Below are 15,219 nucleotides of genomic sequence, written 5' to 3'. Positions count from 1 at the left end.
ACGTTTCTATATCTTAACCAAAACCTTACATCGAAGAAACTAAATTCTGACTCTATAACCTGAGGCATCAGAGAAGTGGGCTGTGAGGTTGGTTGGTTGTTTTTTGAGGGGGGTATTCTAAGGGCCCAGAGTGTGCCCTTCAGGTAGCTGCATGCTCTAAACCATCAAAAGTCCCAGGATGATTCTCACTGGAGCAACTTGGGTCCCTGCCTACTGGCGTTACTCCTGGAGTTGGGGTTTGCTATCAGCTGCTCTGAAATTAAAGGGATGAAAATGAAGGAGTGATGTTTGTTTTTGCTTTTCATGGTGAAGGAACAGCCATGAGCAGGTTCATGCATTAGGTTCTCTTGGTCCTCCTATGCCCAAGGCTCTTTATGTCAGAGCGTCTGTCTTCATCAATCTGTCAGCACCACAACAGTCTGAGGCACCCGATCCGGGCAGTCAAACACAGGGTTCGTTTGCTGGACTGACCCACTTCACACAAGGACCCACGCCAGGTTGTAAGCCTGCAGAGAGCTGGGGGAGTAAAAGATTAATTATTCCTTTTTTCTCCCCACAGGCATTGCCTGTGTCATGTCACCCTGTCTTAGTCCGTTCAGGCTGCTGTCACAAAATACCACAGCCTGGGTAGCTTATAAACAACAGAAATGTATTTCTCACAGTTCTGGAGCCTGGAAGTCTGAGATCAGGTTTGCCAGCGTGGTCAGGTGAGGGCCCTCTTCCAGGTTGCCGACTTCTCGCTGTATACTCACGTGTCAGAGGGGCTAGCTCTGTGGGACCCCTTTTATAAGAGCACTAATCCCATTCATGAGAGCCCCACCCTCATGACCTGATTACCTCCCAAAGGCTCTACCTCCTAATTACCATCACAGTGGGCATTAGGGTTTCAACATGAATTTTGAGGGGCACAAACATTCAGCCCATAGCATACATGTCGGTTTGGGTAGGGTGGGGGTGTCCCTCTAGTAACCCTCCCATCTTCTTTCCTTTCATTGCTTTGGGAAATTTGTCTCTTCTCCCCTGGGTGCCACATCAGCCTGCAGAGCCAGAGAGGACCCCTCTCCCCCATTCACTCAGCTTTCAGATCCTCACAGCTTGTCTCTCCCACCTTGGGCTCCAGAGACCCTTGACCCACTCTCTCCAGACAGTGCCCCATCCCTCCCGAGGGAGTCAGGCAACACCCACATTCATTACACCCAGCTCCATGCCAGGTATTGCCAGGGCTGAAGGGAGTGTAGAAAGTCATCCCTTCCCCTCAGGGTGATTGCAATCCAGTTAGGGATCCAAGACTCTCTCAGGTGTCTGGTCAGCCCTGTGGACTCTCCCATAACCTCTGTAGTGGGTTGAAGAGTGGCCCCAAAAAGATATGTCCACATCCTAACCCCTGCAACCTGTGAATATGACCTTATTTGGAAAAAGGGTTTTTGCAGATGTAATTAAGGATTGTGAACACGAGGTCATCCTGAATTTAGGGTGGGCACCCAACCCAGAGACAGATGTCCTTACAAAAGAAAGGCAGAGGGAGATTTGAGACACAGGCTGGGGGATGGGGTGAGGGGCATGTGAAGGCAGAGGCAGAGCCTGGGGTGATGCTGCTGCAAGCCTAGGAATGCCTAGAGCTGCCGGAAAGCTGGAAGAGTCAAGGAAGGATTGTTCCCTAGAGCCTTCAGATGCAGCGTGGCCTGCTGACACTTTGATTTCAGATTTCTGGCCTCAGAACTGGAGGGAATACATTTCAGTTGTTTTGAGCCACCAAGTTGGTGGTCGTTTGCTATGGCAGCCCTGGGAGCCGGATACACTCCCCTTTCCTTTCTGTCCTCAGATCCAATTAGATGGGCAGGAGTGTTGTTCGTGGAGAACAACATGCAGTCTGTGGGCCTCGGGGCCTCCTGTGGTCTCCCTGTACCTTAGGCGAGTCCCTGTGATGCTCCAGGCTCTCTGGGCTGCACTGAAGGGAGAGGGGTGGGAGCATCTGTGTCCCTGGAGGCCAGGGTGGCTGGGGGGGAGCTGGCCTGTGCATCAGGGGACCCCCCTGGGAAGGTGAGAGGGGGCCCTGAGGATGATAGCCCCCTGACAAATTCTCCACGACAGCAGGAGAGGGAGGGCGAGAGTGGGGTGACTGCCAGCGAGCGGTCCAGGAGGCGGGCAGAGGAGGGCAAGGCAGGCATTCAAGGAAGGCTTCATGGAGGAGGCCTGAGGATATGGAAAGTGAGCCTTAAGACGGGGAGAGATCTGGGTCAGTAGGCCCAAGCGTTCTTAGAAAAAAACCAAACTCCTTTCTGTGGCTTATAAGACCACTACGTGGCCTCCTTTCCACCTTCCAGCTTGGCTCTGTGGTTGCCTCTGGCTGAGCCCTCTTGCGCCAGAGCTTTGAGTGGCTGGCTTTTCTCCTCCTCAGAGACTCCACTGAAATCAGAGACTTCCCTGACCACTAGCTGAATTCCCCCACCCCCCAGGCACACCCCTTCCCATTACCTTGTTATATTCTCTTTACAGAGGTGGGGGGAGACATATGTGTGTAACCACACTGTTTACTAGATATGAACATTGTATACTGCATCCCTTCCATACACATCCCCTCCCCAGTTAGAAAGTAAACACCTTGAGGGCAGGGCCCCTCATCTGTCTTGTCCACTGCAGTGTTCTTTACACTGGAGCAGGCCCTCCATCAAGACAGTGATGGATGGATGGATGGACGGATGGATGGATGGATGGATGGATGGATGGATGGATGGCATTCCAGGTGGCAAAAAAAGAGAGAGTCATATGAGGACGTATACATGCTATGAATTTTGAAGAGGAGAGGCTGCCAAGAATAGATCAGCCTGGAGAGACCAAAAGAGGTCAGCCCTCTCCTATTTCCCCTGTAGCCAGTGCCCTCTATTGCCCCGTACAGTGGGTACTTGCCCATTTGTCAGAACATGTGCCTGTCTCCTGGAGGTTGCTACAGGCTCTTCATGGCTAGGGTGGGCGCTCCCTAGGTAGGTGGGCTCTTCCTGTGCCCCTGGCCCCTGACTCCTGCTTAAGGAATCCCCCATGGGTACCACATTTTACAAGGAGGAACCTGGGGTCGTGGCTGGCCTAGGGGGTTAACTGCTCTCAGAAGTTTCTGTCTTTTCTTTAACCACTTCTCCCTACCAGTGAGAAGGAGCCATGTCCTCACCTGTCACCTTCTTGAAATAATTCATTCTCTGGAAGCAAATGCCAACTACTAAGACCCCTCAAGTGCCACTAAGATGCTTCATTAAGTGCCTGGTATCCTGCGTAGGAGGGAGAAACACCTCTGCCACTCAAGCGTGGGGACCTTCCCGAGTCAGTGCCCCACCTATGTGTCCTGGCCCAGAGTGGACACTCATGGTGAGAAGGTTAGGCCAGATTAGGGTGTGGAGCAGAGCCGGCCTCCCCCAGGTGATGCCCTCCCGCTTCTGAGGGTGAGTATCCCGCTGATCCCACTGGGCTGGCACCTGCTCAGCCAGGGCAGGGATGGGGGTGGGGCAGGAAGGGCCCTTTAAAGGACAGGGAGGTTTGCTGTTTCGGGGAGCTCTTTCTCCCCAAGTCCACTAGACACTGGGTCACCTCTCCTTCCCTGCTGTGTTGGTCCATTGGTCCTTTCAGTCTCATTCCCCCGTTCACTCTCATCCATTCACTCACTCATTCATTCACTTGTATCTGGTCGGCAGAGACCTCGGGGGGCTGCGTGCATCTCACTCACCATGGCATGACCCGTCCTCCACGATTATTGCTTGCTTCATTCTCAGTCAGTCCTCGAGACACTTGCTCAGCCCAGCACGTGGCGTGGAGGAGATGTTAATCATACTCCCATCACACCCACAAGAAAATCCTAAGTGGTTCTCACAGCCTTACGTGATCTGAGCCCAAAGAACTCTCTCCCTCTCACTATCTGAGCTCCAAAGCCACAGGTTGAAATCCCAGCTCAGCCATTTAATAGCTGTGTGACTTTGGACAAGTCCTTCAACCTCTCTGAGCCACCAACTCCTCCTGGGCAAAGTGGGGACAATAAAAGCACTTGCTTTAAAGTTGTGGTGAGGATAAAGCCAGAGAACCCAATGGAAAGCTCTTAGCCTGTGCCTGGCAGGAGTAAACACTTAGCTGCTGTTACCTGTTGTCTCAGTCTTCCTCTGCCCCTCTCAATAACCCCACCCCCAAATGCATCTTAGGGCTCCCCGAGGGAGCAGCCATGGAGGCCCGGCCCTTCAGTCTCCAGATGAGAATGCAGAGGCCCCGTGGAGGGTCACACAGCCAGCCTGTGGCCAAGGCAGGACTTGAACCCAGGACTCCAGCCAAGGACACTGCTGGCCCCACCGTCTCAGCCCAGCCCAGAATGGCAGCAAGAGGAGCCTCCACTTACATGCTCAGACCCTGTCAGGCTCAACAGCTCTCTTCTCTGCTTTCAGGAAGGAGTTAATCCCGAGGTCTGTCTCTTGCCCCGTGTGTAATCTTCCTTATGATGCTTATCATATTTCTGGGGCTGCATCTACATGGCTTTGAAGGCTCTGGCAGGAGTCTCGCCTGGCCTTGCCGTGAATGGGCTGAATTACATTTACAAGACGCCTTTAATGCCCTGTGGTCCCGGCTTCCTTCATGGGGTTGTTCCTCCTCCCTTTTCTCTCTCTCCCTTTTAATATGGTCACCGGTTTGGCTTGCAGAATGCGGTTGGGATCCCTAAGAGAGAAGTCAAGACCATAGAATCCCTTCCAGATCTTCCCTGCCTCCCCCTCCCCCTGCCCCGCTCCCAGCAGCCTCTGTGCCAAAAGGACCCAAGGAAAGAAAACGTTGCTCCTGCCAGAATTTCAGCGCGGAGGAGAGAAGCCCTGCTGGGATTCCAAAAACTCAACTGGCAAATGGCTCGTACAGGAATTCTCCTCTGACTTCGTACCTGAGCAACAGACCCACGAGCCTTGTGGAGGAGATGGGAGGTGTCCAGCCTGGAGGCATGGCGGTCTCACCTGCAGAGGGTGGGCTTGAGGGGCAGGGCCGTCTGGGTGAGGAGCCCTCCCACCTCTCTCCCCATCTCCCCACCCCAGCCCTCCCTTCAAAGCTTCTGCACCTCTGGAGGCCTTAGTCGTTCCTTAACTATTTGTTTTTTGCTAGTTCTGCCTCTACAACTGGATCAAGTCCTATCTGGTATATCTATATCTGTATCTGTGTCAATATCTATATCTGTATCTATATATCTCATGAATATCAAACCCAGTCAAGAGGTTTGGCCAGCCTTGAGATGGGGGTCTGGGAGGGGCGACCTAGTTTGTCTCCCCATCTCTCTGCTTTCTTTTTTGTCCTCTGACGGGATGAGAAAGGGCAGGAGTGCTATTTTGGGGGAGTGGATAAGTCACATTTTCCTCCTTTGAAAGAAGCACAGGGCAGAGCCAGGTCTGGGGTCCACCACCCCACCCCCCGATCCCAGTCCCTCTGAGCAAGTCCTCCAGGTTCTTGTGAGATACAGCTTAGCTGCTGGCGTCACTGGGTCCAGGCGGCCCCCAGCTCCTGACAGCTACCTGGCTCAGGTAGAAGGCCCAGAACCCCACCCCAGGGCCGCCTGTCATTTCGTCAGTCCAGAGAGTGGGTGTCCTCCCACCACGTGTTTATTTCACACACCGTCCCCTTGGCTGCACACACGTGCTTCTGTGGCCCGCAGGCAATAGAGCAATAGGCAACAGAAAAAGGGTAGGAGGCGAAGAGGCCAAGAATACCAAATCTGTGACATCTTCCCCCAAGGAAAGGTGGCTGTCTCCCATGTCTTTTTTTTTGGCCGTGTTGGGTCTTCATTGCTGTGCGCGGGCTTTCTCTAGTTGCGGCGAGCAGGAGCTACTTTTCGTTGCGGTGCACGGGCTTCTCATTGTGGTGGCTTCTCTTGTTGCAGAGCACAGGCTCTAGGCGCGTGGGCTTCAGTAGTTGTGGCACATGGGCTTAGCTGCTCTGCGGCATGTGGGGTCTTCCCGGGCCAGGGCTCAAACCTATGTCCCGTGCATTGGCAGGCGCTTCTTAACCACTGCGCCACCAGGGAAGTCCCTCCCATGTCTTGATAAATCATGTTTTATCTGCTTTCAAAAGGAACATGTGGAAGAGCCCATTTCTCTTTGATGACACTGTCCAGTCTGTGCAGTGTCATTCCTCTGCTGGGGACACAGCCCCTCTACCAGGCTTGGGTGAGAAAGGGAGGAAGGAGAGCTTGACGGAGCATCTGGGAGAGGGAGGGAGATGCACGGACCAGCAAGTGCCTATTGGACGTCTGCTGTATGCAGAGCCTTGTGCTGAGTGCAGTGAGAGTTGCCAAGGGGAAGAAACAGCTGCAGGAGGGGCCTCTGGTTCACAATGAGTGCAGGGGGATGAGAGACACAAATGCGCAACAAGTCACACACAACTTGATGAGTTAGATGCTCCATGGTCGGGTTGGAACGGGACTGGTGACCAGTACCTGTGGTGACGGGGAAGTCAGGGATGGCTGTAGCAGCTGCTTCCAGGGCCCCCCAGGTCCCCTTTCCATTCTCCTCTACCTGCCAAAGGCTGCTTACAGGAAAACTGGGGGCTTTGTTCTAGCCACGGGAGCGTACTCGGCCAGAAGCTCAACAACAAGCAGGGAGTTGGTGATCAACACCCCAGCCTCCTCGCCCTTGGTTGGGATACCTCTGCAGTCTGTTCTCCACGATCCACCGAGTTCCTCAACAGAAATGAGCTGCCGCCACCCACCATGAAGGACACTTCCTCGCCTGCCCTGCCTTACTTCCCCACTCCCCTCCTGGTACCTCCCAGATCACTTCCCAAATAAACAACTTGCACTCTCACCTCAACAACCTAGACCAAGGCAATGCTTAGTACCCCACTTGGACCTTGATAGAAGAAGCTTAAGGAGATTAGCATGCAGTCTACGTATTTGTTCACTTGCAATGCGCGTCATCTCATTTAGGACTCCATTAATGCAAGTGATGAAAATCCATCTCCAACAAGTTTCAATTCAAAATTTTTGTATTATATAAGTGGAAAGTACCAGGTAGACCCTGGGTTCAGAGGAACAACTGCATCCAGCTGCTCAAATGATGTCAAAGGAACCTGCCCTTCATCTCTCAGCTCTGCGCCTCAGTCATTCAAGAAACATTTATTGAAGGAATTCCCTGGTGGTCCAGTGGTTAGGGCTCTGCGCTTTCACTGCCGAGGGCGCGGGCTCAATCTGTGGTCAGGGAACTAAGCTCCCACAAGCTGAATGGGGCAGCCAAAAAAAAAAAAAAAAGAAGGAAGAAGAAGAGAGAAGAAACATTTATTGAGCACCTACCCTGTGCCGGGTTCAGATTCTTTCTCTTGGTTGGTTTCCTTCTTAGGCAATAAGAAAGATGGTCACTAGGAGCTCCAGGCTTTCATCCTGCCAGCTTAGCAGCTGTAGGAGAAAACCGTGGGAGGAAGAGGACACCCGCAGAAGCCTCAGGGCTGACCCTCACTGGCCCAGATCGGGTCCCCTGCCCATCTCTGAGCCCGTCGCTGTGACTCTGGGTGGCTACGCTGGGTCGCATGCATACCATTGTTGCCAGGGGGTGTGGTCGGCCCCATTTGAACCCACAAGGGAATGGATGAGGGAGGCTCTCCAGAGGGGAATGGGTGGGCTTGGACAACAGATGCCTGTTATAGCTGTGAGGTGAGTGCCTCACCACGTGCTGTGCTCCGTGGGCCCTAAGATGAGACAGACAGGCTTCTGGTGGGAGGGGCTCACAAATGTTTGTAATACACGTCAGAATGTGTTGAGTGTCTTAGGAATGGACGAAATGTGTGGGTGTTCTGGAAAGAGCGTGATTACCCCCAGCTCGGCAATCAAGCTTCTGAAAAGGAGGCATTGGCCTAGACATTGGTGGCCACTGGGCACAGAGACATCAGCTGTGTTAGGCACTGAGTGTCAGACCAAGGAGTTCAGATTCTAAATTTATCCAGTTGTGAAAGGACTATGCTTTCATCTATTTGTTATAATTAAATCTGGCTGGTTCAGAAGAGCGTCCTGGGAAGGTTTGGGGGCTGGCATTTTCCGTGAGCCTTGCCCATACCTGTAGAGGGGTACACCAGCCCAGCTGCAGGGGCCCATACGGCTGGAGGCCAGCCAGGCTGGGGCAGCCGTGCTCCCTTGTATTGGCCTGAGCCTGCCCTGGAAATAGCCACCCAACTTAACTAAGAATAGGAATTCCTATCAGGCTGGCGGGAATGAATGCCAATTTCTCAAGGAGGGATGGGTCTGGAAACAAAACACAGGGGTGGGGTGGGCCAGCCTTTATATTTATTTGCGAGGTCACTTGAGAGATGCATCCGCATCAGGGCGTGGATTCTGTCTTTAGACCCAGACAAGGTGATTTGGCCAAGATGGCAGCCTCCAGGGCTCCTCGTCTGCCCCAGAAGTCCTGGGCCCTCAGCCTGGGGCACCTCCTAACCCCCCGGGGAGAGGTGACCACTCCTCTCTTGTTTCCTTGGCAATGGGCAGAGGTGGTGGCGTTTGGTGGCCAGCTAAGATACTGAGAAGCCGAGGGAGAGAGAATGAGAGGATAGCGTCCCAGGTCCCTACGGCAGCTTTACCCAGAGTCACCCAGCTCACGAGCATCTCTCTTCCAGGCAAAATCCTCTTCCGGAGAAGCCACATCCGGGACGTAGCTGTGAAGAGGCTGAAGCCCATCGATGAGTACTGCCGGGTAAGAGTGTGTCTGGGGCAGGGGAGGGGGTGGTCCATCTGCCAGAGAGTCTATCCATCTGTGAAGGAAGGTTGTCTATACAAAACCCTTTGCTGTGGTCTAGCAGATGCGTCCTGAGGCCTGGCGTCTCCTGGCCAGAAGTGTGGGTGTGGGTGTCCCTCGGGGAGGGGTCACCCCGTGACTAGGCCACCTCTGGGGCATGAGGACCGCCAGGGTCACAGCTGAAGCCTCTGTTCCTTTCATGATGGGTCTGTGTTTACAAAACACTCCTTTAAATCACTTCCACCAGCTTGGGAGCTCTGTGAAGGGGCCGCTGCTGAAGGGATTCTGTGTGTGGCATTTTGCTGGATACAGGAGAACTCTTCTTTGAATTCCCTTTGGGACATTTTTAGAATCAGTCCTGAGTTCAGTAGCATCCAAAATGCATATTTGTTTATTCACAGAAGTCTTGATAGATACAAATATTCGTGTATACATCTTTATAGATGCAAGTGCTCACCACACACACACACGCGCACGCACACACGCAGGCACGTGCACGCACATGCGTTAGAACAGTCGATGCGGAAGAGCAGACTGGGCAGCAGCTGCAGGGTCATGAAGCACAGCCTGTTTGTCTTTCCACTTTGTCTGGAGCCTGGGACCCCCTGGGGCCCCTGCAGTGAGGATGAGAGGCTCCCACTTTAGTGGCCTTGGCACATGGCCTCCAGATGGCCAGACCGCCTGGGTTTGAAACCCTGCTGGCTTTGTGAACTTGGGCAAGTTACTGAACTTGCCGGAGCCTCAGTTTCCACATCCGTACAACAGGAAGGAGAGTAGTACCTCCTCAGAGGGTGGTCGTGAGGATGCAGTGACCTGACAGGCATAAGGTAGCAGCACGTAGTGTCTGCGCAGAGGAAACATTCAGCGGACGCTAGCTCTTTGTTATTATTATCGCAAGGCGTAAACAGTTTAATGTTACCACTGGGCACCACTGGCTTTAATGGAGATGGAATTTCCTAGTTACGCGAAAACTACTGTGGAGTCTGACTCAAGAATCTTGAGGAGAAGCAAGTGGGGGATGTTTTGTTGTGAGTGCTGGTATTAGACTGAGAAGAGCTGGGGTCAAATCCCAGCACTCCACCAACTAGCTGTGTGACCTCGGCAAGTTGCTTTACCTCTCTGAGCCCCAGTTTCCTGATCTGTAAAACGAGGGTAAAAATAACTGTCTCACAGGGTTCATGCAAGGGGTTGAGCAGGAGAATATATGTCACAGTGTCTGTAACTTCTGAAATGTTCTGTCGCTACATGGAGTTATTACCATAAGGTTCCTTTCTGAACAAATATTTTATAATTTGGAATCATTATGCCTGTCAATAAAACGTTTAAATAAGAACCAAGTTGCTCAATTTCGTAACTGGTGTTCCCAAGACTATGGGGAGACAAGCACTCCCAGATACTCTTCATTAACCCAAGTTTGAATTTCGTGGCTGTGCAGATCATACTTGATCACGTTTTCTGCCTCGATGATGAATTTCCTGAAGGTAGAAGCTTCTCTTCTTCAGATCAATATTCATTTTTCTCTTTAAAGGGCATTTGCCGTTTCTAGTTAAATTGATGGCTGCAGCCTGAGCTTTTATTTCTTTTTATTCCTTTCCCAAGCAGTTATTAAACAAATTGGCAGAGCTAATGGAGGAGGGGCAAAGGGCAGGGGGGAGCCTCTTGCAGCTGGGATTTATGGTTCACATCAGCCTTGACCTCCCTGAGCTGGTGGAGCCCAAGGCATCTGCAGTTGGACTCTGTGGAAATGCCGTCTTCTGGGTCGTCTGGAGCAGGAAACTGATAATATCTTATCTCCTGGGATCAGGCTTTGAACAGGACTCTTGATTCGGGATGAGGGCTCCGGAGCCCCAGTGGTGCTCCTGGTGGCTGGGGAGCCATTTAAGTGGGGTCTGCAAGAGGAGGGGCCTCCTAACCTGATTAGCACAAATGAGAACTACTCAGAGACAGGCAACAAGGAGCAATGTCATGGGTTCACCAAGCAGCCAGACAGCTTGCAGGCAGTAATTTACTCTGAGAATGGCAGAGGGGGCAGGGCAGTACAGAAGTGACCTTTAATTCTGCTGAACTAGAAAGCTGGGATCTGTGGTCTAATTGTCTGAGACCTTGGAATAACCTTGGAATGGTCATTAGGGATAAGTTCAGCTGCAGTCCACGGTCACTGCCGCCCAGCATTGCGCTTCACAGCCCTGCCGCCTACTAGTCCAGTCTGTGCCACTCAGGATCCAACCTTTCACTCAGCATCACTGCCCCCCACAGCCAACTTCATGGTCAGGGCCACGTGCAGTCCACTCCATGGCCAGCCATACCTGTCCTCGGACTGCTTGGAACCTCTGGAGTTTTGTTTCCAGGACCCTGCCCATGCAGCTCTGCTTGGCTGGCCAGAATCTTCCTTGGACCTGCTGGACAGGTATATGGGCTCCGAGTCTGGCATTGGCTAGGGATTCAAATGCACCCAAACTTGTGAAACCCCGGCTTTGTGCACGGAGTAGCCAGCTCCTCTGCCAGGACTCAGATATAGAAAGTCTGACCGTGCAGCGGACCCTCCCAGACTTCGGGCTCCCTGCCCTCGCCAGCCAGCCAGTCCCGCCGCCTGATGGCAGCCTCACAGCCCAGATCTCAGTGTTAATTTTAAACATATATGGAGCAGATTGGATGAGCGTCACGGAAAGTTTACCAAGCGCCAGCCAGGTGATTGTTTTATGTGGCTCTTGAGGGCCAGTGTCTATCAAGAAGGGTTCCAAACGCTTTTCTGTAACTCCATAAATTAATGTAATGGGCAACATGGTTATGCGGTTAATATTTAATGGTTCTGTGGTCTCAACAACTTGAAGACTTTCATCTCACTAACAAGTGTGAGCTATACTTCAGGGGCTCGGACAAACAAACTACCCCATAAATGACTCCATCTACTCCATTCCTGCGTGTGAAATACATGTTTGCAGTGTCTGTCTATGGGATAAAATAAATATCCAGGGGTAGGGGGCAGTGCGAAAGAGTGTTTGAGAATAATCGGCGTACCCTCCACCACGTAACAACATTTCTACAAGTCTCCATTTCCTGGTGGGTGCAGCTAGAATTTTTTTGTTACCCAAAAAGCCGAGCTCGCTTCTATCATTCTGCTGTCCACGAGAGGCTTGCTTTCAGAATCAAAGGCTCTCTTTGTAGGTGGGATGAGAGGTTGGCTGGAGTTAGACTGGGGGAGGGACTCCAAGCCTAACAAGGATGTCAGCCCTGAAGGGGTAAGGATCTCCCCTCCCCACCCTCTGCATCTCCCAGACTCATTAATTTTTAGCCCCACTTCCCATATTTGAAAACTTTGGCTATTACTTCGTGGAGGTTCTTAGCCCCAGCCGTTCTCCCTCCCACCGTGGGAGTTTTCCACCATAGCCCATCATTGTCTCTCACCTTAATAAAGAAAAAGGTTCAGGTTGCAAGAAAAACAGACTCCTTTAAGAAGCACCAGGGGGGCTTCCCTGGTGGCGCAGTGGTTGAGAGTCCGCCTGCCGATGCAGGGGACGCGGGTTCGTGCCCTGGTCCGGGGGGATCCCACGTGCCGCGGAGCGGCTGGGCCCGTGAGCCATGGCCGCTGAGCCTGCGCGTCCGGAGCCTGTGCTCCGCAACGGGAGAGGCCACAACAGTGAGAGGCCCGCGTACCACAAAAAAGAAAAAAAAAAAAAAAGAAGCACCAGGGCTCCCTGGCATGCTCAGTCCTAGATACGGGGAGAGTAACTTTGTTCTTGTGCCCCTTATTCTAAGGCAGGCCTGGGCCAGATGTGTTGCTAATGGGGGAGACTGAGGCAGAGAGCCAAGACTGATGCGTTCAGGCCTCCTGAGCGGTCTGGTGCTCTGAGGAAACCCAGGTGGCAGAATCTCTCCATCTCCTCTGGTCCAGACAGACCCAGGAATGAAAGCACTTCCAGCCTGGGATAAAGCTGATTGTGTCCATTTTCTACTTAAAGGCCTTCAGAGGAGCCTCATCGGCTCCACAAGAACCTCTGACCAGCTGAGCCGGGCCGTCTGTGGGGTTGTTCCATGGGCTGCTTCAGCCTCAGCTCCCGCCCTGCAGCCCAGTCTGCAGAAGTGCAGCCGCCCCCAGCTAGCCAGACTCCCTTAGACTTCCACCCCTTGGCCTGTGCTAATCCCTTTCCTGGGGATGCATTTGGCTCCCACGATGCCCCTCCCAGAAGCCTTCCACCTCCCCGGAGGAAGCTGGCCACCCCTGCTGTCCAGAATACTCCGTGCACGCCTCCACGCTGCACACTTACCCTCCATAGGAGGGTAATTTCTGTGTGTCTATCTTCTCCAGACCAAGAGCTCCTGGAAGGCCCCATCTGTTATCTTTGTGTCTTCACTAACAAGCAGGAAGCCTGGTCCCATGCGGGAGGCCAGGCAGTATCTGACGACACAATGCAAAGATTGCACACAAGCAGAGGAAACCTCCAAGGAGGGTGATGTGTCCCCAAGGCCCCAATTACTAGGCTCCCTTGTGAAATGCCTTAAACTGCACTATTTCCATTACAAAAGAATTCGCTCCTTAGATCCTTCAAAAAGAGAACTCATGTGTTTGACATACTCTGATTTATAAAAGTTCGGTGAGCCCCCACCTTCCTAGACGCTGATCTAAGAGGAATAGTCCGGAGCAGGTTAGAAGCAGCCCCGGGGGTGAGAGTGGAGGCCAAATGGGTAGGACTTCAGCCCCCTCAGCCCATTCACCCCCCACCGCATACCCCTACCCCACCCAGAGTCGCTGGGCTTTTACTCTAAGATTCCCATTGATTAGAAACCAAAATGATGCTGCTAAAAATAGGACAATGTTTGATCCTGTGGAAAGAGCAGGACACCCCCAGTTGCTTTGACAAATGCAGAACTTTGCTTTTTGTCCTGGGATAGACATAACCCAGCATGGTGGGCTTCGTGGAGGGAGATCATTTCGAAGCAGAGGGTCTGAGCACAGTCTGCCTGGGGCTCCCTCCCATGCCACTGCTGTACTTGCAAAGACTGGGCTGGTGATAGATTGGACACTGAATTCACTGGCAGTGGTGCTGTTTGCAGTCCTGGAGCCATTGACTGTTAGAGCTGGAAGAAACTTCAGAATGTCTCTGGACTGGATTTGCCTAGCTGTGTTCCATGGGCTGTCAATAGGAATTGTTTGGAAAACCAGCTCCACAGTCAGAGACTTGTGGGTAATGCTGGAGGAAGTACAGAGTTGCAGATCAGACAGAGCATAGGCTCTGGACTCAGACACCTCATTCAAAATCTCGCCACTTATCAGCTGTATGGCCTTGAGAAATGATTTAATCTCTCTGTGCTTTCGTTTCTTCTTCTGTTAAACTGGAATCATAGTCATACTCATCTGAGTTAATGTGATGATTAAATGAGTCAAATTCCCAGGATGTCGTTATTATTAATAAGTACTGGCCTGAACACAGCTCTGTAGGTTTCTTGCCTGCAGGACTTCTCAGAGCCTTTGCTGTGCTAATGAACATGATGCCCACCAAGACCAAGATGGGGATCTACAAGGCACCATTTCACATGTGCCCACAGAACTGATTTTATCTCATCAAACAGGTGTTCTATGAGATACGGTTTGAGATTCTGAAGCTAGTCTATTTTATCCTAGAAGAAACAACAACCAGAGAGGTGAAGTGGCTGCCCAAGGTCATGGAGCAAGTATATAACGGCAGAATTGGACCTACTGTAGAACTGAAGTCTCCTGACTCCCATTCTTTCTAGTATACCTCACTGCTTTCACCCAAAGGATAATGATAATGAAGACAATAGTGTAACTAAATTTTACTGTTTACTCAGTGCCAGGCACTGTGCTAGGCTCCTCATATTCATGATCTCATTGAATCTCCTAAAAGATAGGCGCCATATGAGATCTATTGTACTGAGCTCAGAGAGGGCAAGCAAGGCATTCAGCATCACACAGCCTGTTAACGGTAGACCTAGGACTCAAACTCCCGTCTGCCTAGCCCTGACTTAACCACCCCATGGCATACATCCTGAATGTCCAATGGCAGAGTTTTAGGCCTGAGCCGGCGGTGGTGGCCCTGAAGATGCCCATGTATTGGTCACTACCTGCTCCTCCAAGAATAGCTAGGTTTGGGGGTTCCCCGGCTCTGGCTGCCATTGCCAGCCCAGGCCGTGGGGACTGACTGCTCAGCACCCGGCTCTCCTGCCAAATGATTTTGGCCAGAGCTGGATTTGGCGGCAGCTCTGATGGAAGCTGCTCTGAGCCAAGAGCCTCTTGTCAGCCTGAAATCAGGACGAGCCCTCAACGCGGCTCCCCTCGGGGCTCCCTGTTAAATAAAGATGCCGCAGCGGTTCGCCCAAAAGACCTCTTTGTCTGAGGCCCTTCCAGCCCACGCGTCCTCTGCCCCTGGAATGCCGGTCTCTGTCGGCATGAAGAGCCCCTGTGTTCACCACTGCTGCGGGCGGGGGGGCTGGCCAGCAGCTCTTCGCCTAAGTGGGAGGGCGCCTGCCCCACTCCCCCGCT

The 15,219-nt window shown here is 52.4% G+C and overlaps 1 protein-coding gene across 2 annotated transcripts in view; it reads left to right on the top strand.

The window, feature by feature from the left end:
• SH3PXD2A (SH3 and PX domains 2A) overlaps nucleotides 1-15,219 on the top strand; it is a 232,854-nt gene that overhangs the window by 110,231 nt on the left and 107,404 nt on the right. For both annotated transcript variants that reach the window (XM_029244683.1, XM_029244684.1), the window contains one exon: nucleotides 8,602-8,678. In XM_029244683.1, coding sequence (XP_029100516.1) covers nucleotides 8,602-8,678 — 77 coding nt within the window. The remainder of the gene's footprint in view (nucleotides 1-8,601; nucleotides 8,679-15,219) is intronic.

This window comes from Monodon monoceros, unplaced genomic scaffold (assembly GCF_005190385.1).
Source record: "Monodon monoceros isolate NGI ecotype Baffin Bay Population unplaced genomic scaffold, NGI_Narwhal_1 Super_Scaffold_4, whole genome shotgun sequence".
Classification (NCBI taxonomy): Eukaryota; Metazoa; Chordata; class Mammalia; order Artiodactyla; family Monodontidae; genus Monodon; species Monodon monoceros.
Note: the sequence above shows the minus strand (reverse complement) of the source record. Positions and strands in the feature narration are given on the sequence as shown.